Source organism: Heterocephalus glaber, unplaced genomic scaffold, assembly GCF_053883595.1.
Source record: "Heterocephalus glaber isolate CG9 unplaced genomic scaffold, H.glaber_assembly_v1.0 deba00001532, whole genome shotgun sequence".
Classification (NCBI taxonomy): domain Eukaryota; kingdom Metazoa; phylum Chordata; class Mammalia; order Rodentia; family Bathyergidae; genus Heterocephalus; species Heterocephalus glaber.
The window spans coordinates 21,178,433-21,194,727 of record NW_028258330.1 but is presented as its reverse complement, the minus strand read 5'-3'; the positions used below and the strand labels follow the sequence as shown (position 1 = coordinate 21,194,727).

The following is a 16,295-nucleotide window of genomic DNA, read 5'->3' as shown; positions in this document are numbered from 1 at the left end:
AAAACAATGCCATTTACAGTATCCTCCAGAAAAATGAAATACATAGTACAACACATTATTCTTGTGTTTGTGTAAACAAATGTAAACATGTAAACAAATCTATTGCATTGCCAGCTTGTTAAAAGTATAGCAATACAGTTATGGATAGTACATAAGAACTATATTACTGTTATTAAAAAAAAAACGAAATATCTAGGAGTTAATCTAACCAAGGAAGTGAAAGACTTCTACAAAGAAAACTACAGTACCCTTAAGAAGGAGATTGGAGAAGACATCTGAAAATGGAAGGATGTCCCCTGCTCCTGGATTGACAGAACCAATATAGTCAAAACAGCCAACTTCCAAAACTGTTACATAGATTTAATGCAGTTCCAATCAACAGCATACTTTATGGATCTAGAGAAAACAATCCTAGAATTCATAAAGAACTAGAAGAGATTCAGATTTGCAAAAGTAACTGTGGGCAAAAAGAGCAAAGCAAGCAGCATAGCACCACCTGACTTCAAACTATACTGCAAAACAATTGTGATAAAAATGGCATGGTACTGGAACAAAAACATGTGGATCAATGGAACAGAATTAAGGATATAGAAAAATCACCAGACATATTCAACCATCTGATCTTTGACAAAGAGGCCAAAAACATATGTTGGAGGAAAGATAGCCTATTCCACAAGTGGTGCTGGGAAAACTGGTTATCTGCAGAATAAAACTGGACCCTTATCTCTTTTTTTTTTTTTTGGTATCGGGGATCAAACTTGGGACCTTGTGCTTGCGAGGCAGGCGGTGGACCCACTGAGCTAAATCCCCAGCCCTGGACCCTTATCTCTTACCATGTACTAAATTGAAATCAAAATGGATCAAAAATCTAAATATTAAAACAGAAACATTAGAGTACTACTCTGCCACAAAGAAAGATGAGCTTCAGACATTTATGGCTAAATGGATGGACCTTGAGACCACACCCTTAAGTGAAATAAATCAGACACACATGTTTAAATACTACATTATTGCTCTGGTGCGAGAAACTGAAAGTGGAAATAAGCACTATAATGTATAACAGATATTGGGAAATGGGAAGAAAATGTTCAAATGGGAAGGGGAACAAGGAAGGAGAGGGAGAAAGGAAAGAAGGGACAAGAAAAAATGTGAAAATACAAGGAAAGAATGGAAGCAAAGCTTTTGTACATAGGGAGGGGGCAGGGTACATAGGGAGGGCAGAAATAGGATAGAAAAATAAAACAGAAACATTAAACCTTCTGGAAGATGAAATAGCAGCAAGAATCAACAAATGGGATTATATCAGACTAAAAAGCTTTTGTACAGCAAAACAATCAATCAGCAGAGTGAAGAGACAACCTATAGAACGAGAAAAAAACTTTTGCCAGCTACTCCTCAGAGGACTAATATCTAGAAAATGCAAGTAACTCAAAAAAATTAAACCACCTAAAATTAAAGACCCAGTCAAGAAATGGACAAGAGAAATGAACAGACACTTCATAGAGGAAGAAATACAAATGGTCAACAGATACATTAAAAAATGTTCAACATCTTTAGCCATTATATGCAAATTAAAACAACACTAAGATTCCATCTTACTCTTGACAGAATGGCAATCACTAGAAAATCAAACAATAACAAATGCTGGTGTGGCTATGGTGATATAAACTAGTACAACCATTATGGAAATCAGTATGATTTCAAAGAACTGAAATTAGAAATTCCAGCTATCGGGGCCAGGGATTTAGCTCAGTGGTTCCGGTGCCTGCCTTGTAAGTGCAAAATCCCAAGTTCGATCCCTGGAACCAAAAAAAAAAAAAAAAAAGAAAGAAAGAAATTCCAGCTATCTCCCTGCTAGGTATCTTCCCCCAAAAGCTTAAGTTATTCTACAGCAATACTTGTATACCAATGTTTATAGCAGCACAATTCACAATAGCTAAATCCTGATATACCCCATCAACAGATGACTGGATAAACAAAAAATGGTATCTATATATAATGGAAGACTACTGGGCTATAAAGAATGACAAATTTGAGACATTTGTAGGAAAATGGATGGACCTAGAAAATATAATGTTGACTAAAATAAATCAGACACATAACCTTAAATATCATACAGTTTCTCTTATTTGAGGCAAAACACAAAGAAAATGATGTAAGACAGACAGAAATGGACAAGGGGAAGGACTTCTTACAATAAAGAAGTGGTCCAAGGGAACAAGGGTGAGGGGTGAGGAAGGGAAGGGGAAATAAGAATAAAGATATGCCATGTACAGGAACCTAAAAATCCCAATTAATGTAAACACTACACACCATAACATGAGCTAAGACAAATAACATCAACAAGTATGAAAAAGAGGAGAGGGGAACCAGTGGGGAAGGAAAGAGGGGAAAGAAAGGGGGAAGGGGATTATAAAACAAAGAAACAAGCTGTAATATGTACATGTAACCACTCTCAAGATGACTGTAAACTGTGTGAATTGCAAATACTAATAAAAATTAAAAACAAAATAAAGCTCATACATCCACAGTATGTAAAAAGATAGATAATAGAAGTAAGTAGATACATCTTTTTCAAATGGGAGGGGGATCAAGAGATGTTGGGTGGGCAGGGAAAGGGGGTGAAAAAGAACTGAAATGTGTTATGTACATGTACCAACTCCCCACAAGGAATATAATCATTACGTACTACAAACATGTACTAATAAAAAAACAGAAACTGAAAAAAAGGCTGAAAACTAATGCATTCGTAACTGTTGCCACAAGTAGACATGATTTTTATTTTCTTCCTGCTTGACTTTATTTTGGAATAAACCCCAAAATAATTTAAAACATATATTCTTATACAAATAAATGGTCACAAAGCAACATGAAAATGTTTGTGGCATAATATTAGAGATTTAAAAACATCCAAAATTGTCTGTGAAGTGTGACTGCACTTATAGGGGAAGAGACACTGTATACATGGAAGAAGTACTAGACAATAATAAAGAAAACTAAAAAAGAGCTGTGTTTCAGGCCTCCTCTGGTGGTCTGAGAGCAAATCTTCAGCCACGCCCACAACACTAGAGAATCCAGATACACTGTCCCTTTCTGCCTGAGATCCATGGAACATTCAGAAACCTTCACTTGTCCCTTCTAGCAGTGAGATGAAAGCTGCCTCTGATTTCCCAGTAAGGGCCCCTGTTCAGACCATAGCAGGGGCAGTGTCTCTACAGACCCTTCTTACACAGATTGCTGGTTCATGTACAACATGTGATCAATCCCTTCTGAAAAAGGGTGGAACAAACAATCCACAAGCTTCCATGAAGAAGGCAGAAGTAAAAAAAAAAGGCAGAAGTATACTCACATCCTGGCTGGAATGCTGTCTCCTTTCTCCTGCCACATAGGCAGACTCTTCCTCTGGTGCTGCTCCAAGACGGTAGCCACCTCCTGCAAAGGGCTATAAAAGACAAGTTCACAAACACTTGGTGGTGGGGTCACTTGGATACAATGATGCAACTTAGGTAAATAAAATTAAGAGGACAGGGATCCTGATCAAGCTTGTTAACTACTTAGATGTATTTTCTCCAAGTATCAAACTCAGTGCTCTAGGGTCAGGCAACAAGGTAAATAAATCAAGTGGCCAAGACTGCATTGAAACCTGGAAAACATAGTATGCCCAGCTAAAGGAAACAGTTGCTGCTAAAATCTAAGTAAGTATGGCCATGTAAAAATTTGGATGCAGGATTAATACCAAAGACTTTCTGATTTTCCTAAAGACAGAACTCAGATTTAGGATCTAGGCTATAGGCCATGGGTTTGAGAACTCTGTCCCCAATCATGGTTTCATGTTAATGGCTAAGAGAAACTACACTAGTTTTCTGCATAGGTGACCAAGTGAGCAAATGAAAGAAACAGTCACCAATGGAGTAGGAGAGGCCCCGTTCTTCACTGTGGAACTTGAGCACTACAGGCATAGGCAATGACCCTTAATGCTCACTCTTGGTTTACTGGTCTCTCCAGGGCTCTTGGTCACTCGCTCCACAGCTACAGCTCCGTGCTCCTTAGCACCTTTAAAGAGATCATCCACCAGCTCGTTGGGACTTTTCTTCCTGGGAGGGCCAACAATCTGTTGTCCACTTCTCTCTGAGCCCCCAGCATAAAACCTGTGTAGAAAACATACTTCTAACACCAAATGTACTTGGAAAACAAACAAAGCATGCCACTGGTTCTGGGCACAATGAAGCAAAGGATACAATGCCTATCTTTAAAGAAGTGACTGACCACTTGTGGAGACATGTAAGAAGGCACGCAGGTACAATGCAATGTGAGAAGCCATGAAGACAGTAATGGGCCTCTGGGCACAATGAGCTGGGGAGGACAGCCAAGGCTTCCTAGGAATGTGTCTCTAGGCTGAGTCTGGAGGATGAGGTTATCAAATGAACAGATTGGGGAAGGGCATTCCAGGCATGCACAACAGCATGTCAGTGCAGGAGGGCACCAGAACTGGGATTGTCCATCCGCATGCCAGTGCCTCTCTGAAACAGTGACTATGATTCTAGTCAGAAGCCGCTACTTTCAGTAGCTGTGAGTTAATGGTGGCTGTGGTGTGGTTAGTACAAACAGCTAGGCTCCAGTCCTGATTCTGCCACTGTGTGATCTGGGTAAACCAGTGCACTGCTCTGTACACTGTCCTTGTCTTTGAAATGGGAAGGAGGGACCACATGCCCTACCTACCTGCTCCTTAAGTCAGGGCCGTGAGGTTCAAATCAGCAGATGTATGCAAAAGAACAAGCAGAGTAATGCACATATGTGAGGTGGTGTGTGGCACAGCACCAAGAGCTCCCCCAAGACTCACCTCACCTTGCCATTCTTGTGACATAACACTGGGGGCCCTGAGATGGTACTGGAGAAGGCCGGTGAAACTCCATTCTCAAATACAAGCTCCAAGATATCCATATCAGGCTTTATAACGGGTGAAGACTGGCTTCAGATTGTTAGTATTTTTTTTTTTACTTTGACCTGAAAACCAGTTCTTGTGTCGCTGCTTCCTTATAACTATTAACAATTAAGCAATAGCATGTCCCCAAATTGGGAGATGAAGACTAGTATAAGTTACTTTCAGCTCTCAATCCTGGCATTCACTAGGGAATGTGATGCAGAGCACAGGCCCTGGTAGGGACAAGGTGGTAGTGTTGCTTCAGGTCTGAAATACTGAGAGGCCAAGATATTCATAGGCCCATATGTGGGCCTATGAATAATGGAAGGTCATAGTTTGGAGGATACGACTGGGCAGAAGGTGGAAGAGGCTGGGCATTCACATACTAGATAACACTACCTCAAGGGATGTAAAACTCTGGTAGTAATGTATATTCCTGAACCTTGAGTAGATGTAGAAGGACGGTTCTGAGGTAGTGTAAAGGCCAAAATATGAACAGCAAACAAGGGGTGGGCGAGGTGGGGCACACCTATAATCCCAGCACTAGGGAGGCTGAGGCAGGAAAATCTAAGCCAGCCTGAACTACATAGCAAGATGCTGTCTCAAACAAAACAAAACAAAAGGCAAACAACCCCCTGAAAATATATGTAATTTCTATGTTCACTTCCCAAAGACTGACCATTGTGAGGCAGCTGTATTTCCATAGTAGTTACTATATGTTACTTAAGAATGTTCAACAGGCTGAGGCAGACTGATGAAGAACTAAAACCAGTGACATGTGGCTGTGGCCAGTTCATTCTTGTTCCATCCATGTGGATAAGGTTCTGCTCAGTGGTCTGCAAGGTCCTTATTAAGGGATCTCCAAGCCTTGGCTTAAGAGCTGGGAGGCTGTGATCAAAAGCCTTAAAAATATCCATGCCCCTGACTTGATACTTTCATTTCTAGTAACTATTACAAGAAAATAATCTGAAATGTGGCTAAAGATTAATACAAAAAGATGCTGACAGCACTGACATAGTAAAAAATTAGAAATGACCAAAATGTTGGGCATCCCAAATCAGTTATTATAAACACTAAAAATGCTTATGAAGAATTTCAATGATATGGAGAATTTTTTAAGACCTAGCATTAATCTAACAAAAGAAGAGCAAAATTCTGACCTTCATTGTGTAAAATATAAAGTATATTTATATACAGAACAAAGACTGAATAATATACCAAAATATTAACTGTATTATCAAAGGATAAATTAGTACTTTTTCATTACACTAGCCGATATTTCCCATAATGCAAATTAACTTTACTATAACATTCCTAAAACTTAAAAAACAGTGTATGTGTGGGTTGGGAGAATATACATCTATAAGCCTCTATTTATTATTTGTGTATTGCTTTTTTCTATAAAAAGAAAAAGCTACAAAGAAATAGACTAAAAATATTGATACCTAGTTGTATCTGGGCTGTGACATTATAAATGACTTTTTCCTTTCTACCAGTTTGTTTCTCTCCTCCTAATATTCCTCAAAAAATATATATTGTTTTAACAAACAAACAAACCAAACCCAGAATACCATAAAAGAAAAGCAGGGAACAGAGATGACTTCTAAGCTACAGGGAGTAGGCAATGTTCTTGGATATAAGCCCCTACCAATAGTAATGGTTAACAATAACCAAGCACGTGTCCTACGTTCTGTTCTAGGTGATTCATGCATTACTGTGAATTTCTTTTTCTTTTTTTTTGGTACCGGGGATTGAACTCTGGTCCTTGTGTTTGCACAGCAGGCGGTGAAACCACTGAGCTAAATCCCTGGCCCTACTATGAACTTCTTGTGGGCTCTGCCCTCCCATCAAATACTTACCTCTGGCCCTCTTCCTCTTCGTCATCCTCATCTTGGTCATGAATAAGGTCTCTGAAGGATGTCACCCTATTATCACTGAAGACACAGAAACAAGTAAAGTGATTTCAAGGAGAGTTAAAGAAAGGTAATCCTCATCATCAGCTGCTAAGCTCAGGACACTGGAACTAGATTTTTTCTTGGTGGGGTGAGAAGATGTATGTGGAAGAGGGCTAAATCCCCCCCGCCCCGGCAAGTTTGGATGCAAAATAATGTAGCATTTATTTCTGCAAGGTCATACAGGATTAAGACTAAACTAGAAAGAGCTATTGTGAGGTAAATGGAATCTAATTTAAGCTGTCCCAGAAGTGGGGTAATGGGGTCTTTATTACTTTAAAAATTAATTACAGCCCTTAATGGCCATTTTTAATCATTTAATTCTCAAATACTGACAGAATGACTATATGTTAGACGCTACACTGGATACTGGCGCTGTAAACATAACTGGATCCAGTTCTTACAGGCTAGTGGCACAGATGGGCCAGGCAATCATTCACTAAATCTCATGTGAGAGAGGAAGTCCAGGGGCTTTGTGAGTAGAAAGCCTTTTGTTCTGAGTGGGGTAAAGTCAAGAAAGACTTCCCAAGTCCCATTTGACCCTGCTGTTCCACTGCTGGGGATCTTTCCCAAAGAAATAAAAGAATCATACCACAGTGATATATGTGTGCCCATGTTCATAGCAGCATAGTTTGTGATAGCTAAAACTTGGAAACAGCCCAAATGCCCATCAACTGGAGACTGGATAAAGAAAATGTGTTTTTTTAATAAAATGGAGTACTACTCAGTCATAAAAAAATGAGAAATTAGAGACATTTATAGCTAAGTGGATGCACATTGAGGCGATACTCTTTAAGTGAAATAAATAGGACACACATGTATAAATACCGAATAGTTTCTCTGGTGTGAGAAACTGAAAGTGTAAATTAGGACTAAAATGTATAAGAGGTAATGTGAAATAGGAAGAAAAGGGGCAAAGGGGAAGGAAGTGGGAGAGCTAGGGGAAAGGATAGAAGGGAATGGGATTAATATGAGAAAATGGAAAAATAGGAACAAAATCTTTGTAAATAGGGAGGAATGGAGGGGTTGAAGTGAGGGCTGGGCAAGGGTGAAAAATAAGAACCAAGAGAGATTATGGAAAGGTGCAAATTTCCAATGATGAATGTCATTGTATTGTATACCTAAAATGTACCAATGATTAGAATGAATAATCGATAATGCAAAATAGGAAGAAAATGTCTAAAGGGGTAGGGGTAGTGGGAGGGGCAAGGGAAAGGAAAGAAGGGAAAGGAAAAATGCTGAGAAATGGAAAAAATGGAAATAAAGTCTTTGTAAATAGGGAAGGGTGGAGGGGGTGAAGGGAGGGCTAGGAATGGGGAAAAAATAAGCACCAAGATGCATTATGTAAAGGTACAATTCCCAGTGAGAAATGTAATTGTGTTGTATACCTAAAATGTACCAATAAAGGAATTTAAAAAAAAAAAAAAAAGAAAGACTTCCCAGAAAAATACCACATTTTAACTAGTGCCAAAGAACTGGAAGATAGGGAATCAGATGGACAAAGGGTGGTGGGGCTGGAGGGGAAAGGGTATGGATACAGCATTTCAGGAAAGCTGCATGTGCAAATGTACAGAGACAAGAGTCACACACTGAAGGAAAGACAAGAAGTGTAAATCCAATGAATATGGGGGTGGCAGAACTGAAGGAGAGAAGGTCCCTGTCTACTTCTGCTACAGGCCAGTCAAGAAAAGATATTTGTTAATATTTATGGGAAAAGAGTGTCATGTAGTATGGGGTGTGGTAGGGAGGGCACAACTAAACAAAGGTATGAGCAGAGTTTATACCCTCTTCTAACATTCTTACACTGCCACTTTTTTCCTAGCTTAGCCCTGTTTTCAAGGAACAAGTTTAATTTTTCAAGGACCATTAGACAATTTTGTAAAGATGAAAAACATTTCCGTATTTCTGAGGGGAAAAAAGCAGCTCTGGAGTGGTGGTGGAACAGGTTTTCTGAGGCCAGACAAAGAGGAAGAGATTATTTACTAGGAAAAAAGTTCCAGCTCAGTCTTGAAGACTACAAGGAGATAAGCAGGAGATGAGAAGCTATGGAATTCTATCAACTAGGAACAAGAACACACAGCCCCTACTTGAGTTAGAGGGCAACATCCTGGGAATTCCTTGAGCTGGATATAACATAGTTCAAAAGGATCCAACTGATGACATTTGCACTAGTCCACAGAGAGAGGTTAATTCTACTTATCTTCCCAGGGGGAGTTTTCTAGCTAAAGTCTTTGAACGATGAGTATCCATGGAAAAAGCAATTGCCTTGTTGTTAAACTCTTTTCTACACATACATCTGCTTGAGCAAACGATTTGCTTTTGCTATGCATTTTTTTCCTTCCTCCTAAAACCTATACATGTAGATTCTCACACGCACCTACGTGGTGTCAACTTCAACTCTGTCTCCTACCCTGGGATCTCAGGCATGCTAGTTAAATTCTTTAAGCCTTCATTTTCTCACATGTAAATGCAGGCAATCTTAGCACCTCCAAGGTTTTCTGTGTACAGCTGGGGTACGGATGCATGTAGAGCCATTTGCATGCTGCAGTACATTTAAATACTATTCATGAGCAGCATTTTTTGAAGTACAGTCCTTAGATCAGGAGCATCAGTGTTACTTGTGAACCTTTGAGAAACGCAAATCCTCAAGGTCTACCTTCAGAAACTCTGGAATGGGTGCCCAGCAACCCAATTTTTTTTTTGGCACTGGGGATCGAACTTGGGTCCTTGCGCTTGCGCAGCAGGCAGTGAAACCACTGAGCTAAATCCGCAGCCCCCAGCACCCCAATTTTAAGGAGCCCTAAAGGTCATTTTGAGACAGCCTCAAGTTTAAGAACTGCTGCCCTGGAGTAATGCTTTGAGTCAGTCACCTTATGGCACTGTCTTTGGGACATTACTAATTTCAGAATTCATTGCCCTATGGGCTTCATAAATTGTAAAATGTCTGAGAAATTTCCAGTTTTTGGCAGCAGAATTCTATCCTCCAGGCCACTCTGGCAACCTGAACTAGCACAAAAGTTCTTTATTAAATCATATCTGCTTTTAATCTGGTCATCTTGGTTCTTTGGTAGCACCATTTTTGTGATGATGGAAATTTTTTTATCTGTGCTGTCCAAATAGAAAATCACTAGCCACATGTGGTTACTAAGGTTCTGAAATGTGGTTACTGCAAACAACTGAATGTTTGTTTTATTCAATTTTAATTAACGTAAACTGCTACATGAGGCTAGTGGCTAACTTACTGGATAGTGTAAAGAACCAAACAATAGTCCCAGAAATTCTCTTTATTAGATGAAAAAGGAAAATAAAGTAAATGACTGTCACCTCTTGCTTGATCTGTGTACGGGGGATAAGGGTGAGAGATGTTGCTCAGGGAAGTAGCATGGGGTAGCAAAAGCAGCACTGGCTTTAGAAAGCCTTGGCTTCGAATCTGCAGGCACAAAGGTTGAATTACTCAAACTTTCTAAGACTCAGAATCTTGACCCATGATTGGCAAGTACTCTACTACTTCCAAAGCTATTGAAAGGTGTAAGAGAATACAGAAGAGATACCTGGCAGAGCAAGACAGTTGGTGAGCATTCTTGAAATATCAGTCATCCCACTTCCAATTAGGGAGAAAAATTAGAAAGAGTTCAAGACAACATAGGAGAGGTGACACCCAGTAGTATGAGGATATGGTCAAAGTGAAAGAATTAGAATTAGGGCCAGAGATCTGAGGAACAGGACTGTGGTGTGCTGCTCAGCAGAGTGGGGATGGAGGCAACTGTGGTAGAAAAGGACACAGGGATGAGATAGGCAGAGGGCAAGAAAGCACACAACCACTCAAATAAGAGGCTCAGAAGAAAGCAGAACCAAAAATCAGCAGAGCTGGGATACCAAAGGACTTAGTCTGGCTGGAACAAAGGATTAAAGAAATGACAAAAAGTGGGTAAGACTAGGAAGGCAGTCTCAGGATAAACTCTTGAGGCCTTTGAGTATTCATAGGGAGAGCCAATATGTTAATTGTGGATGACAGTGAAGATATTAAATGCAGAACAGTCTTCCCCTGAAGTCCTTGTTTTACTGTGACCTTGGGAAAAAGCCCAGCCCTCGTGTTTTCATCTGTAAACCGGGGATAGTAACAGTATTCATCTCACAGGGCTGTTGTGAGACCTAAAAAGCTGTGACTACAAAGGCTTAACTCAGTGTCTGGCACACACTAAGTGCTCAATAAATGATAGCTGTTATTATTGAGGAGTTTAGACTTCCTCCCACAGCAATGATGAAGTTTTTTTTATGTTCTTTACTCCTTTGAGAATCTGATCAAAGCTATGGACTCTCTTGCCAGCAAAGATACCTGCCAACATACACACAAACTTGTGCCTACAATTTCAGGTAATTTATAGACCTTCTCTCATCCATTCCACAGACTCTTCCCAAGGGTTCAGGGGCTTCACATCCAACACCTCTGTTCTAGAGTCAACGGAGGAGCTCAATCATTGAACAGTGTTCTGAGACAGCAGTGACAACATGAAAGGTAGGTAAGATGATGTGAGGAATGGCGAGAGGTTAGCAACAGGCTCAAGTATCTGTGACAGTCAGGTGGAGGGGGTGTAGAGGTTCCCTATAAAATTCATCTGGGGTGCTAGCACAATTTTGGCTTCTCCAAAAATGCAGTCAATATTTTCCTTTCAGACCAGGACAATGATGGAACAAACTGCCTTCCATCCTTTTTCTTGGCTTCACCAAGCCCATTACCAAGTCTGAGGCTTAACCAAACCAAACAGGCAAGGCTTCTGGGCTCAAATATGTGTCCAGTCTTTTACTTCTTTCAGGCTTAATGTTAAACTCCATTTCTTTGATTATTTTGCTTCTATGCTTATGTTTTAATATATGTACTTGCTGTGGAATGAGGCTGGGCACTAAAAATAATTTAAAAAACAACAATAAGAGACATATACTCTATTCTAAATGTTATGTAAGTATTAATTCATTTAAGCTGCTATGAGGCAGATGCTACCATTAATCCCATTTGACATATAAGAAAAACTAAGGGACTGAGGTAAGTAATCTGCCCAAGGCTACAAAACACTGAAGTGGTAGAGCTGGGCTTTGAACCTATGCAGTCAGGTTCCTGGGTCCCTGCTCTAATAAGCCACTGCCTTGACCGGACTTTGAGACTGCTGAAAAGAGGATATAAGAATATGATGGCATTAGAGGCTAACTTGCAACTTCTCCCCATTGGTAATTCTGACATGCCAATAACCCAAGGCAGCTTTCAAAGACTCGGATCCCAAGAAATCAACCACGGCTACCAGCAGCTGGAAGAATAGCCCTCACCCTAACAACCATGTCCAAGGCAGTAAAACCCATGTGCTATCACCAACATCTCCTATCTTAGCGATGGTCTGTGAAATGGTCACAAGAAAATAACTGAAAGACTGCTTTCCTATTACCTCTTTTCTCTGCAGGTGAGAGGCAGGAAAAGACGTGGAGAGCAAGGAGATCTGGTGCTAGTTTTCCTTTAAAGGAAGGAAATATATCTTAAACCTTAAATACCCTGAGAGAGATAATTTACCACTTCATGCTAAAGAAACATTCTTTCTGTTTTCTGGGGGGTGAATTCAAACCCAAATAAAATTTTCTGGTGAAAACATATACCAGGGAGTAGAAGCTAAAGCAGAGAGCAAAGTCAGAGTTCAGACACTTCTGTATGAAGAGGTCCTGCCTATCTCCTGGAAAACCAGTGTTGTCGCATCCTATAGATCAGAACTGTCATCTGCCACGGGAGCCAGGGGGCCAGGAGAGGTGGTGGAAATGGGACCCAAAGGATTAATACTATTTCACCTAATAAACTAAAGGGTAGGTTACACAGACTTATTTTCTATAAGAAATTTTAATAGGATACTAGGCATACTAAAATACCAAAGCAGTATTCCTGAAGTCATCTGGGTTCAAAGTTTAAACTTTCACATCTATTGCAACCTTGAAAGACCTTTGGATTTACTTAAAAACTTCCACATATAGAGGAGTTACTCATGTTTCAGAAATAAAAGGTCCTCAAATATCTTAAAAGTAGGTTCTGTGATTTCTCCTAGAATTGAACCATAACCACACTCAGGAAAGAGTCACACATATCTCCATGCAGGAAATGAGTAAAGCATAAAGGGAATTACTCCCCATCACTTGGTCTAAATTTATTTTCTCACTCAAGCCTCTTAGTCCACATACGCAGACCTGAACCTTCTGTCAAGTCAGAAAATAACTCCTCCTCATTGCTGGAAGCACTCAGGTGTCAATAACTGAAGCAGGCCCTTACCTGGGGGCTGTGCCTCTGGACACTGAACTGGGGGTTGCCTGTGAAATGGTCACAATGTCTTCGTCCCCTCCGTCCTCATAAAAGCTCGCTAGCGCAATCTGAAACAGAAAAGCAGTACCTTGGAACTTGAAACCGTCTTTCACCTAATATATATCTCCTCTGAGCACAAAGAAGCAAGAACACCAAGACATGACCCACACAAGTCGGCTTGTACCTAGAGCCACAGAAAATGTGACTGAGTTACAGACCAAATGTTAGTCTTCATATCATCTGAAATGAATTCCACCCACCAAGGAGAAAAGAAAAGAAAGAAGTGTGGGGTGGAAGATACTCTTTGTTCTTTTTTTATGAAGTTAAAGCAGCATGTATTTATTGAGCATTTATTTATGTGCCAGGTTGTGCTGAGTCCTCTGGATGTGTTAATTTAATCTTCACAGAACTCCATGCAATTAGTACTATCACTGTCTCATTTTACAGCTGACAAAGAAGTACTGCAAAGTTAAGACAATTGTTCACAGCTAGTTATACAGTTGGTAAGGAGTACAGCCAGGGTCAATACGAGGTATTATGCTCAGGGCCTCAAACTTTTATAACCAGATGTCAGGAACTGTGGGGTCTGGTCTCTGTGCTAATTTTCCTTTCTTTCTTAATCTGTGAAATGGGGGCAACTGTACCACCAACCCTACAGATTATAAAATAATCCATTAAGATTTATGTACAGTCATGTCTTAGCCCTGTACATACTGAAGAAACATAGGAGTCCATTGACCACTTATGACTCTATGTCTCCCTTACCAACTCACTGGACAGGCACCACATCACATATACTAATACAAAGAAAGAAGAAAGAACGCTAGGGTCTACAGAAATGAAAAAGATGTAGCTTCTGTCCTCAAGATGACCAGCCATACTGAAGGCAGTAAGCTGTCATAGGACATAACTAGTCTGAGTATGCCTTATGCGAAACAAGTACCCTGATGGGGATAGTGTGCTACTTGGGCATTTGCACTGAACTGACAGAGAGACTATATTTATGTCCCGGTCCTGCCATTTGCAAGATCCTCAGTTTCTCTACCCACAGTGTGAGAATGGGAAAGATGACCTGTTGACAATAATACTGTGTATTTTTAGAGAAGCACTTCTGTTTCATACTTCTGCCCAACACAGGGGCTTCACACTGTCTGCACAGGCATGTGAAGCAATGTAAACTGTAGAATCAGCAGACTCAGTTCAAACTCCAATCCCACTATTTATTGACTGTGTGACCTTGGGCACATTCCTTGCCCTTTGAGTGTCCAATTTCTCATCCATAAAATGGGGCACTGGCAGAGTGGGACTCAAATGGGGACAAGAGACAGAATTCTTGGGCCTTAATCAGTGAGTGAGGTGAAAATATGACTTTTCCCCTATCTTCATGTTCGTTATCAGGGCTAGTCTTTTTCTTCTAATTAAAATGAGACTGAACTGAATTCTAATTTTATCTCTACTCTTGGTAGCCAGTAAGGACTTAAGCAAGTTATCCTCCTTAAACCTCAGCTGCAAAATTCGAAAGTTAAAAGGCATAAGACATGTAAAGCTGTTAGAACAGTGCTTAGCTTGTTGAATCTACTCAATATTAGTCATTGTCACCATCTACCTAAGACATAGGTTGGCCAAGAACATTTATGCAATTTTTCTACAATTAATTACTGAATGCTTATATGCTAATCATTGTTCTAGGCAGTGGGGATTCATTTTTTGTGCAAAAATCCCTCCTTAGTGAAGCTTATTTTCTTATTAACTAGCAAGTATTTAATGAACACTTAGTACTTGCCAGTGAATTCCAAGACTCCTATTGTATACTTTCGTTAACCAAGGTGAAAAGAACCAACCTCTCCACCATTCCACTGATAGTTTCTCCCAGCAGTTAGGTAAAGGGCGGGGGGGGGGGCGTAGGCCAACTCCAGGGCCGCGTTCCTCTCTGCACTGTGGTCAGGCTGCGGACAGGGAACGGGGTGGGGGGTGGGGTGGCGACCACCTCCGCCCGAGCCTGGCCACGGCCAGGAGTTGGTCACTAGGACAAGGGTGGTCTCCAGCAGGCAGTCTGCTCCGCAGCCACGCCCCCAGGTGACGCTTCTCCAAGCGGGCTGTGATAGTGCCCTAAGTCTCGCTGACGCCTAGGAGCAGGCGAGGCAGTGGGGGGAAACTGAGGCCCGACACAACAGGAAGGGGCTGGCACGCGTTTCCCCACTCCCAAACCGAGCCGGGGACGTGTGGCAAGCGGCCCCTGGGCCATAAGGCCTGGGCCGGGCCCGGGTCGACAAGGATGACTGTGCGCTTCAGACGCCTAGGGCTTAAAGGGTCAGGCGCCCGCACTCCGCAGTCCCCAGCCCGCCCAACAAGGCCCGCCTTGCGGCCTTACCTGCAGGTCCCAGCCGGCCGACTCGAGGAAGAAGCGGGCCCGGTCCTCCTCAGCGCCCGTTACCGCCACAAACTCCCTCAGCGCATCCTGTCGTTCCGCCGCCATCTTCCCTTCGTGCACTTCCCAAACCACTCCGGTGGTCGCCGCACAGCTCTGTCGCAGCGTTCCGGTCGCCGGCCCGGCCACTGGGTTCCAGCCCACAGGCCCCGCCCCACGTGGTGCCTCATACAAAGTCCTCCGTGCGAGCCGCCCCCCCCACCTCCTCCCGCTCCACGACCCCTAGAGGCCGCGGCGGGGACCGCAGCCTAACGGCGGGAATGGAAGTGAGCAGAGGATCAGCAGGGAGTTTTCCATAAACCTGTGGGATGAAACACAGATCCTGAAAAAAATCAGATTCACAATTAGCTGTTGCTTCATCCCAAAATCCATTAATTATTCATTTGTTTATTCATTTACTTGAAAGATTTCCTTTACACTGTTTTTTGTTTGTTTGGTTGGGGTTTTTTTGGTGCCAGGGATCGCACTCGGGTCCTTGCGCTTGCCCAGCAGGCGGCGAAATCACTGAGCTAAATCCCCGGCCCACTTGAAACATTTCCTGACAGCTTTCCAGGGCCTGATACTCTTCCAGGGCTGTGTATATGGTAGGGAGGAAAAAAATCTCAAGGCCCTGAATCTGTCATTCCTCTGCTCACAGTTCTTCCAAGGGTCCCTATCTCACCCTAC

General features: G+C 41.7%; 1 protein-coding gene across 2 annotated transcripts in view; it reads right to left on the bottom strand.

The window, feature by feature from the left end:
- The window catches only part of Nsfl1c (NSFL1 cofactor), a 28,951-nt gene extending 13,187 nt beyond the window's left edge, over window positions 1–15,764 (bottom strand). Inside the window, exons 1-5 of one of the 2 annotated variants that reach the window (XM_087188759.1) lie at window positions 15,573–15,764; window positions 13,172–13,269; window positions 6,781–6,855; window positions 3,983–4,148; window positions 3,350–3,442 (exon numbers count right to left, since the gene is read on the bottom strand). In XM_087188759.1, coding sequence (XP_087044885.1) covers window positions 3,350–3,442; window positions 3,983–4,148; window positions 6,781–6,855; window positions 13,172–13,269; window positions 15,573–15,677 — 537 coding nt within the window. In that variant the 5' untranslated portion in view covers window positions 15,678–15,764. The remainder of the gene's footprint in view (window positions 1–3,349; window positions 3,443–3,982; window positions 4,149–6,780; window positions 6,856–13,171; window positions 13,270–15,572) is intronic. The other variant, XM_004840659.4, reaches the window with a different exon arrangement.
- Window positions 15,765–16,295: the final 531 nt, after the last annotated feature.